The sequence below is a fragment of the Opisthocomus hoazin genome, chromosome 24 (genome assembly GCF_030867145.1).
Source record: "Opisthocomus hoazin isolate bOpiHoa1 chromosome 24, bOpiHoa1.hap1, whole genome shotgun sequence".
Lineage (NCBI taxonomy): Eukaryota > Metazoa > Chordata > Aves > Opisthocomiformes > Opisthocomidae > Opisthocomus > Opisthocomus hoazin.
In genome coordinates this window covers 4,387,385-4,401,516 of record NC_134437.1, presented here as the reverse complement: position 1 = coordinate 4,401,516, position 14,132 = coordinate 4,387,385, and the positions used below count along the sequence as shown (strand labels likewise).

The following is a 14,132-nucleotide window of genomic DNA, read 5'->3' as shown; positions in this document are numbered from 1 at the left end:
CTCAAATCACTGGAGAACAGAGCCATAGCTGATACAAATCAGCATTGCTCTCCCTGAAGCAAAAGGAATAAACCCTGTTAGAAATGGTGAGGAGGGGTTCCATCTGTGCACAGAAAGACACAATGGGCTTGTTCCTTGGTGGCAATCTCTTTGAAGAAGAAGAAAAAGCTGCATGCACATGTTCTGGATTGCCTCCCCAAACCATGGGCCAGCACAACGGAGCACTGCACCAAGGGGGCGACCTTACCTACGATGAGGCGCTCCGTGTCAGGAAGCTGTTTGAAGAGTTTCCTGAAATCTTCATTCCGTTGCTTGTAAGTTGGACTCAACACCTGCAAATAACAGAGAGCCTGTTAAAGAGAGGGGCAGGCATGAGTACAGAGAAATGGAGTGGGAAAACACGAACACCTTGGTCAGGAGAAGGGGGATCAGCTGCACTTACAAAGCATGAGGCTAGGAGCTCCCATCGCAGCAGACACACAGACAGGAGGATTTGGGATTTAGTGTGTTAAGGGAGAAGAGGAGAATCTGACTTGGAAGAGCAGAGAAGAAGGGCTACACCCAAATCTGCCAGGTAGCAAACCGAAACTGCGCGGAAGCTGTGACTGCAGGGGAAATCTCTTTTCCTGCAACCCCAGACTGTACACGGTACGACACATGCTCTGTTCGCAATGCATCGGTTAGCCGCCAGTCCCCAGCTCTCCCAGGAACAGTGCAGCAACCCCAGAAAATAGGCACTTTAGTACAGCTGCAACCCTGCCAGAGGAACTTTCACGATCACTGTCATCCAGAGCTCAGGAATAACGCAGTCATCCCCATTCCTCTCCCTGTCAAGTGCTCCACCTGGCAGTGAACACACAGCTACCCGCTGGGATAGTGAGAACACTTTTGTGGGGCTCAGAAGAGGCTCTCGCAGGGACTCAACCACGTTTTGCGCTTATTCTGGAGACACTTGGCCTCACGGAAGGCCTCAGAGAAAACGGTGTTGTTGGCTGGAGGGGGACCAGGAGCTGGCTTCTCTCTGGTGTTTACTAAACTATAACGTGACTCTGTCAACATTAGACCACCTCCTACATGCCATGCCCATGCTGACAGCTGCTCTTAATAGCCAGAACATCTTTCGAAGGCAGAGTTGACCAAAACAGAGGCAGCTGCAAATTGAGGAGGCCCGTAACTCCCATCGAATCTTCTTGTTCTTCCTCCCACAAGTGCAGGGGAGGCGAAACAACCTGGGGTACAGCCTCTTCCCTCCCTATCTCCATTTCCTCTCAACCACCCTCTCCTATCTCTTCCAGCTGCGCAATACACATGTCCCAACAGTGGGCACACCTCAGAGTATCCCAGCACACACCTCAGAGTATCCCAGCAAGGGCCCCAAAAATCAAAGTGATTATAGAAGGTAGCTTCTGTTTGAGAAGTGGTGTTGGTGAGGTCGCAGGGGTGAGAAGAATATGAAGGTTATCTAGCATTAGCCTTACAAAATTGTCACATGCTCTCAAATCAAAGAAGGAAACACAGACACCACCACCACCCCAAAAGCATTCCCTCTTCCTCACACCAATTCAATGAACTAGAAACAGAATTTTTAATATCAGCTCAGCATTTCACTTATTTGCTCCAGTCCTGTGAGCCCAAAGTGTCACACTTCTGAATAAAATCTGCTAACTAGCAGATGACAGAAATATGAATTTTACTTACCAAACTTCTAGTCTGAACATCTGGACAATATCTTGGCCAGAGATGGGCTCCAGCAAGAGCCCAAGCCCAAGATTTCCTGGGGCAAGCAGACGGGATGGGAAAGGAGAGGGGAATAGAGATTATCATCAGCTCTGAGCTTTGGATTCAATGCATTACAGCAACCCAACCTGGCAGTACAGTTTCCACGTGGAGGGGCGCTCCCCTCCCTTCCCTGCAGTAAGGGATGTTCTGACCTGTCTAAAACCTGTACTACAACAGATGCTTCCGCTTAGCATCAGAACTTCTGTTAGGGTGACAAACAGTTGAGTTTAGAGACACTCACAGCTGGAATTTCATCTGATCCACAGCTGATATTTTCTTCCGACAAGTCGACAAGCCCCTCCAGGTCCCACAGCAGACATGGCAGATCTTGATCCAGCACAAGCTCCCAGAGAGCCCCGCACTCCAGCAAGGAATCCATAGCGTTCCCTCAGCACTTGCACAGCTCCCCGTGTTCTCAGTCAAACTCTGATTTCCTGTTCCTGCTGTCACCGCTTCTTGTTTAGATTCAAAGTCGAAAGAGATACAGCAGCTTGGCAGGAGTTTACGTGCCTTCCCTTACTTTCCTGCTTGCATTCAGGTTGTCTGCCCTAGCGGTCTCTGTACATCTGAGAGAGGATTTGCCCTCCAGAGGTCTTTGAAAAAGCGGCACATTAGGGTAAGCCTGCTGGTGCGCAACCTTTGTGCTCTTCTGCTCGTGTCTCACCAGCTTCTTGCTGTGGGCATCCCTTAAAGGAGCACTGCAAAAATGCCGACAGCCTGAGCAGTCCCAGGCAGGTCTGTGCAAGGCATCTGCAACTCCCGGTCGAGGTCTGATGCCCAGGACTGCCAGAACTAGCAAACAAAGTATCTCCGACCGCCAGGACCCCACCAGACCAGCTGCAATTCACAGATCTAGCCGCGGTTTCCAGGACTGGACAGGACGGTAAACAGCTCAGAGACTTCAGCTGCTTTTTTTCCCCTCTGAAACCAGAAAAGCAGCTATTCTTCTTCCTTCAGTGCCTGCCTCAGGCTCTCCTCTCTAGTCCCTCTCTGCTCTGAAAGGCAGCTTCAGTCTTTGTTAACATTTCTCATGGAAGGAGCGGGTAGGGAAGATACGAAAATGACTCGCACATGCTTTAAGTTACTGTAGCTGGGTAATTCTGTCGGCCAATGCCCTGCAGTAACCCAGGCTCAGCCCTGCCTCCCAGCAGATGTTTCCTGTAATGGAAAGTTGCTGGACAGAGCGTGCTGGGGGAGGCGCAAGGGGAGTAAGGAGAGACCACTCTGAAGAATATAGCTATGAGAAACCAGCCATGTGAGACCCACACAACTACAAATCTTAAGGGCTCTGCTACTCTTACACATATCTCTGAGCACCCCCAAAAAGCATAGGTCTTTGTAGGTTTCGTTCATTAATCACATCACTTCGGAAATGAAGGGCAAGGGCTTCCTTCAGGCTCCAGCACATAAACTCCCTGCAGGTCCCAGGAAGATTGCTTGGAGCAGTGGAACTCCCTGTATCCCTCTGCTCCTAGTCCCTAGCCTCTCCATCTCTCCGCTCAAGTGTCAAAATGCACAGGTAAACGTCCACACCACAACACCAGTGCTGCTCAGCCGTGATGCTGAGTCTGTAGAAACTAGACACAAGTATGCTGAAGTAAAATCCTCATTATTCCTAACAAACTGGGCAGACAGATCTCAAGAAACCAAAACCAGGAAAACTCCAATCAAGCAACCAACCGAACCTCTGTAAAGTCACTGTTTATTCCAGGGCCAGTGACTGCAGTTTGCTCACTTAAAGGAAGAACTGTCAAGCGCTCTGTCTTCTCAGATGCACCACAGAAGGATTGCTGGTGCTAGACAGCACAACGGTCTCTCCATTTAGCCCTGTTAGAAAGCAGCAGTACATCCATCTGCTACCCCAAGATGAGAGGACAATAACTAAAACTTCTATAGCCTTGGAACGACAAAGAATTAGGGTTACAGACATCTGTGAGGTACCTGCATTGCTTTACTGAATGGCCCTCTTTGCTGGAAATTGCTTATGTGATTACTTCCAAAAAAAAAAAAACACCACACCACCAGGATGCTTCTGTCTACACAGCCACCCCACCTCCCTTTGCAGAGAGTCAGAGAATGGCACAAGCCATTGGAAGAGCTAACCCGGAGGTGGAGACAGCAAACATTAACTCTACTGCAAACAGAGAGAGACGGGACAGGATGGCACTGCAAAGGGTGGAGAGAAGAGGCTCCATGAGGACACTGGGGAGAAACGGGAGACACGGGAGACTCCCCATGGCAGGATCTCCCTGTTCATACACAAATGAGTCCTCTGAGAGGAAATTTAAAGCAACTGTTGCTGCGGAATGGGACAGGACAGGGAAGTCCAACAACACAAGAACTGAGAGCGGTATAGCCTCGTACAGCAAACAGCACAGAAAACAGGTGAGGAGTGATGGCAAGAGGCAGAGAGAAAAGGGGGAAGGAAAATCTTACTGGATTTGCATGACTGATGGACTTACTCTCTTTAGGGAAGATTTACTTTGTTTCTAGACAGAACAGGAAAAATACTGGAAAAGTACAGAGTACGTTCCCTGCTTGTGTGGGAGAGTTTAGACCCCACTGACAGCAGGACTGCTATGCTGATTGATGCCAGCAAAGAAACTGGCCACCTGTCCCACAGCATTTCTTCCAACCCCGGTCTGGTCTCTCGGGTTTTATGGCTTCTTTCCCCCCCACCCCCGCTCCTTTTAAAAGTGAATGAACAGCAAAGGAAGAAGCTTCAAAGTAACCACTGGCCATTTGGGGTGGGGAAAGTGGATTTGGGTTCATCATCACATGAGCTGACACCAAAAGCTCATTTTTAATTTAGTGTCTCTACACCACAGTAACTATGCCAGGCCTGGTAATCCATACACCTAAAATCATTGAAAATCTGAAGAGAACTGCCTATGAAAAATACCTGGAAGGTAATGAGTTAACATTGCTCCGTAAATAGTCTGACAAAACGGTTACTGGAACTTAAAAGATGATTGCACTGATTTACAGAGAAAAAGGCTGTTTGTTCAATACCATGCTAACTCATCATCAGGCCTGGATTTTTGCAATAAACCCCGTTTACATGATTGCTGTTGCTGAGTGAGACTCAGGCTGCCACCCGTTGGAAAGCTGTTTCTGATGTTTTCCCTGAAATGATGCATATTTTCTCTCTGATTTTATAGGGAACATTTTACTCTCTTCAGCAGCTGAGTTTCCCCGTATCTACGAAGTCTCCAAGAGGGTACTGCAAGAGAAAAAGCACACCAAGACCAGCAAAGGCTGATTTCTTATGGTGTTCAGTCTTGACGTTGTACTTCAGAAGCGGCAAGCGTTGCTCAAAGGTCTCCACAAAGGAAGGCCCTTCGCAGCATCACAGTCTACGACGGATTCTCAGTCACCTCCTATCTCCTAGTGCACAGGCTTTTGCCTCAGTTTTCCCAAAGGAAAACCTAGGGCTCTCTCCTTTACGTGACTACCTACTTGCATTTAACTGGATTTATTTTTGAGATTGTCACCTCTTGCAAGCCAGGCTGAAAGTTGCCCTGTGTGCACGGCCTTTGTTTGCAGAACTGCAGGTGCAAGGCGCCTGTCCCACGCCGTGCAATGCTCAGTGCAGACTTTGCTCTCCCAAAGACAAGGGGGCAGAACTGCGCTCCTGTTAGTCATCTCAGACTTATAAGGACAGCAAATGTTTCTAGCGGTATTTAAAAACACCTGAAAGAGATAATTAGTGTCTTTTCACTGTACTGTGTTTTTTTCCCCACTAACCACTCTGGGGTTATCCTGCACATAGGTAGAGAGGGGGTGGTTCAGGTAAGTTATAGGGTGAAGCTGTAAGAGAAAAAAATTCAAGCATGGTTGCAAAATACAAGGCAGATGAAAGGAATGTGCATAAACTCGAAGGAAAGGAGTAGAGAGTAGGGCAGACCTTGGGATCTGAATAGTAAAATGAAAACCTCGTGGACAGATATAAATCTCACCTCTTCTCTGGTGTCAACTGTGTTTGTTCTAACTTTTCAAGATCATCTTATTCTTTTTTCTGGAAGTATGCTCTGTAGATTCTCCTGACGCCTGGTGTCTACCAGCACAGGAACTACATGAAGACATTTACAGAAGCAAGCCCTGCTATACAGTGGCAACTAGAAACACTGCAGAAAATTGGAGGCATACACCCTAGTTTAGGAACAGTCAGGGAAGTAGAAGGATTGACAGTCCATCTGAGCGAGAAGTAGACAGAAAAAACTATGGCAGACTTGCTAGGCTCAGTGCCTTAACTGTACACTGACCTCAAGACACAAAAACTGAGAGCTCCTCCATGCTCAGAAAGGGGGCCCTCCACCCAAAGCCCAGAGAGAAGAACAACAACAAAGGAGATAGCTTTTACCCCTGGCAGAAAAGTATCTCCAGTTTGTCTCTAATTTTAATGACGTCCACTGGGTGACAAATTCCTTCTACCAACTTGTGGTGTTCCTGCCACTCTCACACCCAGTGCAACCTCATCCTTCATGCCATCAGAGAAGTGAAACACAAATTTCCCACCTCTGTAAGCACATCAGGTCTACAGAGTAAGATGCAGCTCTGTTTCAGTAAATAAAATTACGGAGAGCATTTGTTTTTGAGGTCTATTAAAAAAATTAATTATTTGTAATATAATATATCAAATAACAGTAATTCAGCATGCAGACATACAAGTCCAAAGCAGACACGCAAACTGCATCCTGATGGCAAAGCCTACACAGCTGGGGCCTAAACCACAGCTGACCAACAAACTGAGTTTTATTTCATAAGAATAACAGTTCTTCTAAACCAGAGTCTCCAGGTCTGTGGTTCCTCACTAAATGCATGAGAAACACCTCATGGACCTTTTCTTTCCACTGCTAGTGAACTCGGGCAGCCCAGTGATGGTCTGCTCTTCCACCATGAGGACATGAACACAAAGCAAACCCCATCAGGTTAAGTATATTTATTCTCAAACATGGTGTTCTTTTCTAAATCTCACAGTGCACCTGGCCCAGTTCACATTCGTCCTCTGGAAAGCAAAGCAGAGAAAGCACACCAAGACCAAGAAAGAACAGCCCTGTCAAATCAGTCCATGACCTTGGCTTACCCCTTTTCTCCCACTTCTCAATCTGGCAGGGACGTCAATCCCAAAAAGCACTGGTAGGATCAAAAGGAGAAGACACAAGACAAGAGAAGTTGGTAGCATCACAAGGAAAAAGTAGAGAAAAAGGAATCCAGCAGAGGGAAAAGGAAGGGTTCCAACTAGCAAAGAGTGATACAGTGCTACAAGGACAGAAAGACCAGTTAAAAGCAGCAAAAAATGAAGTCATCTTAGAAAACTGTCATTCTGACCACTGATGCTCTGTGGCTCCCACATGCTCTCTGAGGCAAGGACTTTATTTTTGGTTTGTGTTTGTACAGTGCCTGGCACCCGGGGCTGCTGAACTGGCAGAAAGAACAATGTGGAGAGTGTCTGCTCTGAGCATAGTGAAGTTTGCATAAAATGAAAGTGGGGAAAAAGTGAGTAAAGGAAATTGTAAGGCTTTGTGAAGTAGTAGCTTCCACAGATTCATTTCTGAGCTGCTCTCAGTGGGGAAAAGCATAGAAGAATCAGAACGATCCAAATGCCAAAAAAATCCTGCCTGGAATGAGCTGGCAAAGAGGGAAACTATAACAAGGAGATGCATTAGCAAATTTTTAATAGTAATAACACCGCTTAGGAGGAATGACTGCCTTTCTGGAGTTTGCAGCCCGTTCATATTTCCACATTGCTGCTTTTATCTGGCCAGAACGTCTCTACTAACTAGAACATGGTTTTGTTTTGTTTTCTAAAGGAAAATAATTGGGGGGAAAACCACAAAAAATGCAGCCAGTGCTTACTCTCCGGATGTACTGTCTCTCATGCTGAAAATATATGGAGGAAAAACAAGAGAACAGAAAAATAAGATAGAGAGGACATGAAAACACAAGAGACCCATGGAAGCAGAACACAGCAGAGCATCATGCAGCAGGGTATGAAACTCAGCAGCTACAGTCAGAAGCAGCTCTTGCATAATAGCATAAGTCACCTTTAGCCGTGGCCACAGATTCACATATTTGCAGCAGCCTGGTTGGGCCTGTGCATCTGCCCGAACTGCCTCATTCCACCTTCCTTTATCTGCCACTTCTCTGCCTTTTTGCCCTACTGTGATTTATACTTCATTCTTAATGCCATTGCCTCTATGCTTCTCTCTGCTTCTGAGATCACTTCTTATCCTGTCCTTGCTACTATCCTGGTGCTGATTATATACAGCAAGTAAGTCAGTCTGCCTCCCACGCCTCTGTCAAATCTGACCACCCTGTATCAGCCAAAATCGCTGGTCCTAATGTCTTAGGCTGCAGGAAGGTAGGACCTGTTGCTGAACACAGAATGGCTTCTGCGTTTGCCTACAAAGGCACGGTACTGCTGGTATCTACTTTCGAGCATTCGAGGGATAGGGGTTCAACCGTGCAAAGGGGACACCGATTGTGGAAATCTGCACACCACCAGTTTTGTACTGCAAGCACTGCTACTCGTGCTTGCAGAACAAAAATAAGATCAAGGCAGAAGCAAAAGATGGTTCGTGTTTCTGTGTGGTCAATAGAAAATAATTCCTCTCTCGCCCCACACCACCCTGAGAGGTGCAAAGGGTTTGCATGGTGGCAGATCTGTTTGTCACCACATCAAGACCAACTCCGCTAGGAAACAGGAAGGTACAGGATGTGGAGATCACCAGAAGAGTGACTGAAAAGACAAAGCTTTTGCTCTCTGTCTCTGGCATCCTTTCCCTCGGGATGTCAGTCCTCCTTTGCCAGCTCTGAGCCGTTTCCATCTCCTCTTTTTGGAAACGGTCAGTATGCCCCAGTGCCACTACAAAGCGCCTTTGCACCTTCCCCCCCCGCCCAGGTACCCAGCCCATATTCACCCAGGGACAAGAGAAACTGGAGTACTTACATTATACCAACTCTGGCTTTTCTGTAAGGACAAAATAAAAGAGAAGCATCAGTTAGCACAGAGATCTTAGGATCAAAAAGCAAGATGGACAGAGAAACTAGGTCCAATCTGGTTTGTATAATTAGTGAAAGTGGGATTAAACAGAAGATTTCAATGGATTTCACAGTGCGGTCTAACACAGTTATTTCCAGCTACGAGAACAAAGAACAAATCCAGAAGCACGAGTCCATAATAGGAAACAGTTCAGGCTAACATGTGCATGTCCACATGCACACACACGCGCACAAACTCACGGGCGCATGCTGCAATCACGTTTGCAGAACAGCAGCGCCCACTAGCAACAAGGAGCTAATCATAGTCACCGCCAGCCATTTCCTTCAGAGGCTTCATTCTTCCACGTCTGCTGGCTAGGTTGCAAAAATCACATTGCGTTGAACAGACCCTGTGCAAATGAGTCCTCGAAGAACTACCAGGAGGCAGGGAAACAATCTTACTCACAAAAGCCATCAGGCAAAACTTTCAATAGGATTTTAAATTTTAGAAGGGAGACACATACAGAGCCAGAAAAACTGATGAAGAAAATCACTAGAAAATCTAAGCGGGAAAAAAAAGGCTGAGATTTTTTCAGAATTTCGGTGCACAGTGTTTAGTATCATCTGCATATGTGATTTTTTTTTTGTCCTTAATATGGCATTTCAGATGGTTTGAGAGGACAGGCCACATGTCACTGGAGCGTGTGAAAAAGCTAGCTCAGCTTGGAAAGCCACACTTGGCAATTTTCAGCTGGAGGTGAGATTCATCTGCACAGAGAGAGGAAGAAATAAGCTTCACACTCCCACTCCAGTCAGGCTGGCTTTCCAATGTCAGGGCGCTGAGCAGAAGTGACAGAAAGTGCAGGCAGTCCCCCATTTCAGGGTGGATCCACCTCAGGGCAATGAAGCCTGGGGGCACTGTAGCCTTTCACCACTACGGGTGGCCAGCTACAGTGCATCCTGCCAGGCACATTGTGTGTCAGCAGCCACACAGCTGTGCCCGTCCCCTTCTGCCAACCAGCAGCAGCATGTCTGCATTAGACTTGAGTCTAACAGACAAGGACAGAAGCAATATTTCACTGCATTTCTTTCTTTGAAGTCATCTTGCTTCTGACCTTGGACTGGGAGTATTTTTCACAGCTTTATACCCAGTCTGGAGTATGAAGGAAAACATACTGTTCTCCAACTTGTAACAGAGCCTGTGGAAGTTTCACTCAGAGAGTTAAATTCATGTTCACAGAAACACAGAAACTACCTGCGCTGGGGTAGCCCACTACAGGACCAACACCATACAGGATGTTTCCCATCGGAAAGTAAGCACAAAGTATTAATCAGATCAGACTGGACCACAGATTTCTACAAAGACACGGGGTTGCTGGCACTGCTTTTTCCGTAGACCTCCCTGTTTCCAGTTTCCTGTGCTCTCTGTATGCCACTCCAATAGACAACCTTACTGGCATCTGGATCTCACCCATGCAGCCAACATTTCTGAAGGATCCCTTGCCACCCTGGGCATTTCTGCCAGTTTCACGGCACTGGTCTCTAACAAAAAACCCCACAGGAACATAGTATATGCCACAGGCCAAAATACAAAAGTTTGACTTTAAAAAGAGGAACACTCATAAGGCCTTTCCCCAAATCCTGGGGAAAGGATATGAACTGAAGAACGGAATACACAGTATGGCTCATCCAGTAACCAGAGGAATCTCCTCTTACTTCCTACACTTTTCCATACTTGGCCATATCCTCCATTCATAAAGGGTCTGGTTAAAGCCATACTTCTCTGCAAGTAGGACACGGAAAAAGGTGTTATGCAATTCAGCCTACACTAAAAAAAAAAATTAAAAAAATCGGGGAATTAATCTTAATCCATGTACACACCACCTTGTCCTCAGGAGCACAGGGTCTAGGATGGAGTGATTTTCCTGCAGATTTGTTTTGCCATCTGTCTGCCTTAATGAGCAAAAGGCGTAACTCAGAAATTTCTGGGGAAAAAAAATTCATAATCAAACTATAATTGGCATGGAGAAAACAGAGACACTGCTGTCACTGTGTCTTCTAAATCAGGGTGCACATGTTGTGGTGTCAGCACACTGCAACAGGATTTCGTTCCCCTCTGCTACATTAATTGCAGTCACTCTTTCCCCCCCTCTCACATTTGAATTTCCCCAACCACTTCTCCTCTGTAAAGGAGCTCTGCAGCTCTTCCTTTCTTCAGCTCTTCCATGCAATTACACTGACATCCAAGCCTCATCTTTTGCCTCCACCAAGTGTTCTAAACATGAGAGGATTCCTTCCCCTGACCCCTATGTTTTGCAGGTAGAACACACTACAGAAAGTTCAAAGAGAAGGGAGGCTATCTGAGTCCTTAAATGTCTTCGAATTTATTTACCTTCTTTTTTTTAACTCACTGAGAGTCAGAGTATAGTGGTATGTGAACTGTGAAAATCAAGAGACAGTCTAATGGAGGGGAAAAAGAAAGAAAAAGGAAAAACATATTCTTACTTTGAGCAGGTTAAGTCTGTCATACTGGAAAAAGAAACCATAATTATTAGAACCGAAAAGAGAAAATAAATAAGTAACAGAGGAATGGAGTTGCACACAGAAGTGGAAAAGATGTCACTGATTTGCAGAGACGATGCTGTAGGAGCAGATACCAGAGTTCACAGTTACATGGTGGCTGAAACCAGGAAGAACTTACGAGAAGTTGAAGGTGAAAAACGGGGTATTTTCTCTGAGCCTTTAATTAATACAGTGTTGCCTCTAAATCTTCATGGGTTAATGATCTCCTATTTGAATATTCTGCTATGGAAGATTACAGCTTTACAGTGCAATGGAGATCACGCAGTCTGCTTAACCTGATGCCAAGAGAAGTTTCCAGCTTTAGCATTACTGGGCGCAGGATCACAACTCACTCCTACATGCTACTGCTTCCAGTGGAACAGAAAACTTTTTCCAAGTGAACAACATGTCATAGAGCTCTAGAAGTATCCCTAGGTCCATTTTACAACTGCGGAAACAGAGGCACCGAACCAGTGTGAGGGCAGAGCTTGGAACGGATTCCAAAGCTCTGCCTCCTGACCCGTGTACTTCCAAAACCTATGATATTCACCTGGCTGCTAAATGCCCATGGCCAAATACCTCAAAGAAATTGACAAAATTTATTCCCAAATCTTTCACCTCATTCCAAAACAATCAGAATTTCATGACCTACTACCTAAAGGCGGATTATACCACCCAATGGGAGGGGTAAATGACAAGACACAGCCAAACTCTTCTCATAATCGCACACTGAAAGGACAAGGTGCAACAGTCATAAGCTGCAGTAAGGGAAATTCTATTTGGATAGCAGGAAAATGCCGTTCACAACGAGGGGTTAAGCACTGGAGCAGGGGCTCGACGAGGCCATGGGATCTCCAGTCCTGGAAGTCTGCAAAATGTGGCTGGCCAAGGCTTTAGATCAACCTGATACAACCGCATCATCTCTGCTTTGATCAGGCACTTGACCTAGACATCTTCCGAGATTCCTTCCGACCTAAACTGTTCTACAGTCTCCAGGGCCTAAAATAAAAATTTATGTTTTCCCCTAACCTGATATTTATCTTCACCATTCATTATTAGCTACAGATAGTGGGAAGAATCTGAAGGCTTTGCAATGGAGAAGATATAACTTTTATCCTTGGGCAAGAGCAAAAGAGTTAAAAATACTTATTTCATTGTTGACTGCTAGTAAAAAGGCCTTTTTTGCCGAGTTCATAAAGCTGTTCCAGAAGCAGCAGTGTTTGCCAGTAAAAGCCTAAAGCTGACGCAGGCCTATGGGTGGTTCGGTCCATGTCATACTGGTGGACAGCATGGAAAAGCAAGCTCCAGGAAAGACTTCCTACGGATGTAATCCAGTGCTTAAAAACTCCTGGTGAAGTGCTCCCTCTGATGGCAACACTGCAGCACGACAATTAACACAACAGACAAAAAGAGGGCAAGGGACTTCAAGCAGATCTGTCAGCAATTATATAAACACAGCATCAAACTCATGGGCTCAAGCTGTTTCCTTTCATTAGCGAGACAAGTTGGAAAATTAGACCATTCTTCTTCCAGAAGAGGGGTGGGCAGAGGAGAAGAGGCTGAGAAAGGAGAAATAAAAATCTTTGTCCTTCAGTTCTTTGTTCCTAACCTCTCCCTGTCTTGAACAGATGCCATCCTCCTCTTGTGGAGACAGTCAGGGGGCTTGTCACACCTGAGATTCCTCACTTGTACCAGGGAAAGCCACCTTATGGAGCACAGAGAAGCGATTCAGCCTTCACACTGCTTTAGACTCGCCCTGTGCACAGACCACAGGTGAGCAGAGCAAGAGGCTCAGACGCAGGCTGGCAAGATCCCCTTCCCTCTCTGCATCAGCTTCCTCACAATGGAACTCATCCAAGGTCCGTTTCTCTCGTTACTCTAATTGTCTCAAAGTTGTTGGGTTTTTTCTCTCAGAAAAGCAAGGAGCTGGCTGCAAGCAAATCACAGTACCACTACACACACATTTTATGTATACATCGCTCTGTACCAATGTTCTTGCCGCCAGTCTCTCCTAACAAACCTCTACATAGCTTAGGCAAAGAGCCTCCAGCCTGCCACAGCCTAGCCATGACCTGTCCTGACCCACACACCTCTACTCACCAGCAATCCTTTCAGGACTCTCTGCTACTCCAGACCTGCATTTTCCATAGAACTTCTTTCACACCTGCCACAGTCCTCCTTTGTAGTTATCCAAGCTACAGTTACCAAGCACAAGACAATCTGTCTAAAAAGAGACATAAAGAAGCTTCCAGCAGACACCAGCAATCATGCAAGGTCAGGCTGGTTACAAGAGGCATTATGACCAAGGAAAAACATTAAGCCAGCATGATAGACTTCACTGTTCTCTGAGAACTTGCCTAGAATGAAATCTAAGGCATCAACTGGGGAAAGGCCAAGGCATTGATGTTGTGGATTATGAAGCCATCCAAGCCATTCTGGTTTTAACTTTACTTGTATACACGTGGAAATGCCAACAGCCTGGCACTTTGTGCAATAAGCATCCCATGTGCATTTCTGATTTTTACACTCTTCTGAGGGTAGCACAGAGATGTGAGATCAAATCTCATACGAGCTTATCTCCAATCCAAGCACCCACAGAGGGATCTTCTACTTACTACCTTTCAGAGCGAGCCCATGAATTCTCACAATTCATTTGGGACAGGTCTGTTCTAACAGGTTTAAGCTGGGTTCATTTGAAATCACTGATCTTTAATATTTACATCACACAGGCAAGCGTGCAAGGGCAGTCAGCTGAGATCACTGGCCGCAAAACTACTCTTCATCATAAACGGCAGGTAAGAAGTTGT

At 46.0% G+C, this 14,132-nt stretch overlaps 1 protein-coding gene across 9 annotated transcripts in view; it reads right to left on the bottom strand.

Annotated features, from left to right (window-relative positions):
• Window positions 1–14,132, bottom strand: part of GRAMD1B (GRAM domain containing 1B) — a 103,053-nt gene that overhangs the window by 23,813 nt on the left and 65,108 nt on the right. For 6 of the 9 annotated variants that reach the window (XM_075442619.1, XM_075442620.1, XM_075442614.1 and 3 more), the window contains 2 exons: window positions 8,732–8,752; window positions 248–350 (listed from right to left, as the gene is read on the bottom strand). In XM_075442619.1, the coding sequence (XP_075298734.1) occupies window positions 248–350; window positions 8,732–8,752 (124 nt within the window). Of the gene's footprint in view, window positions 1–247; window positions 351–2,020; window positions 2,826–8,731; window positions 8,753–14,132 lie in introns of those variants that run through there. The other 3 variants (XM_075442612.1, XM_075442618.1, XM_075442613.1) reach the window with 3 other exon arrangements.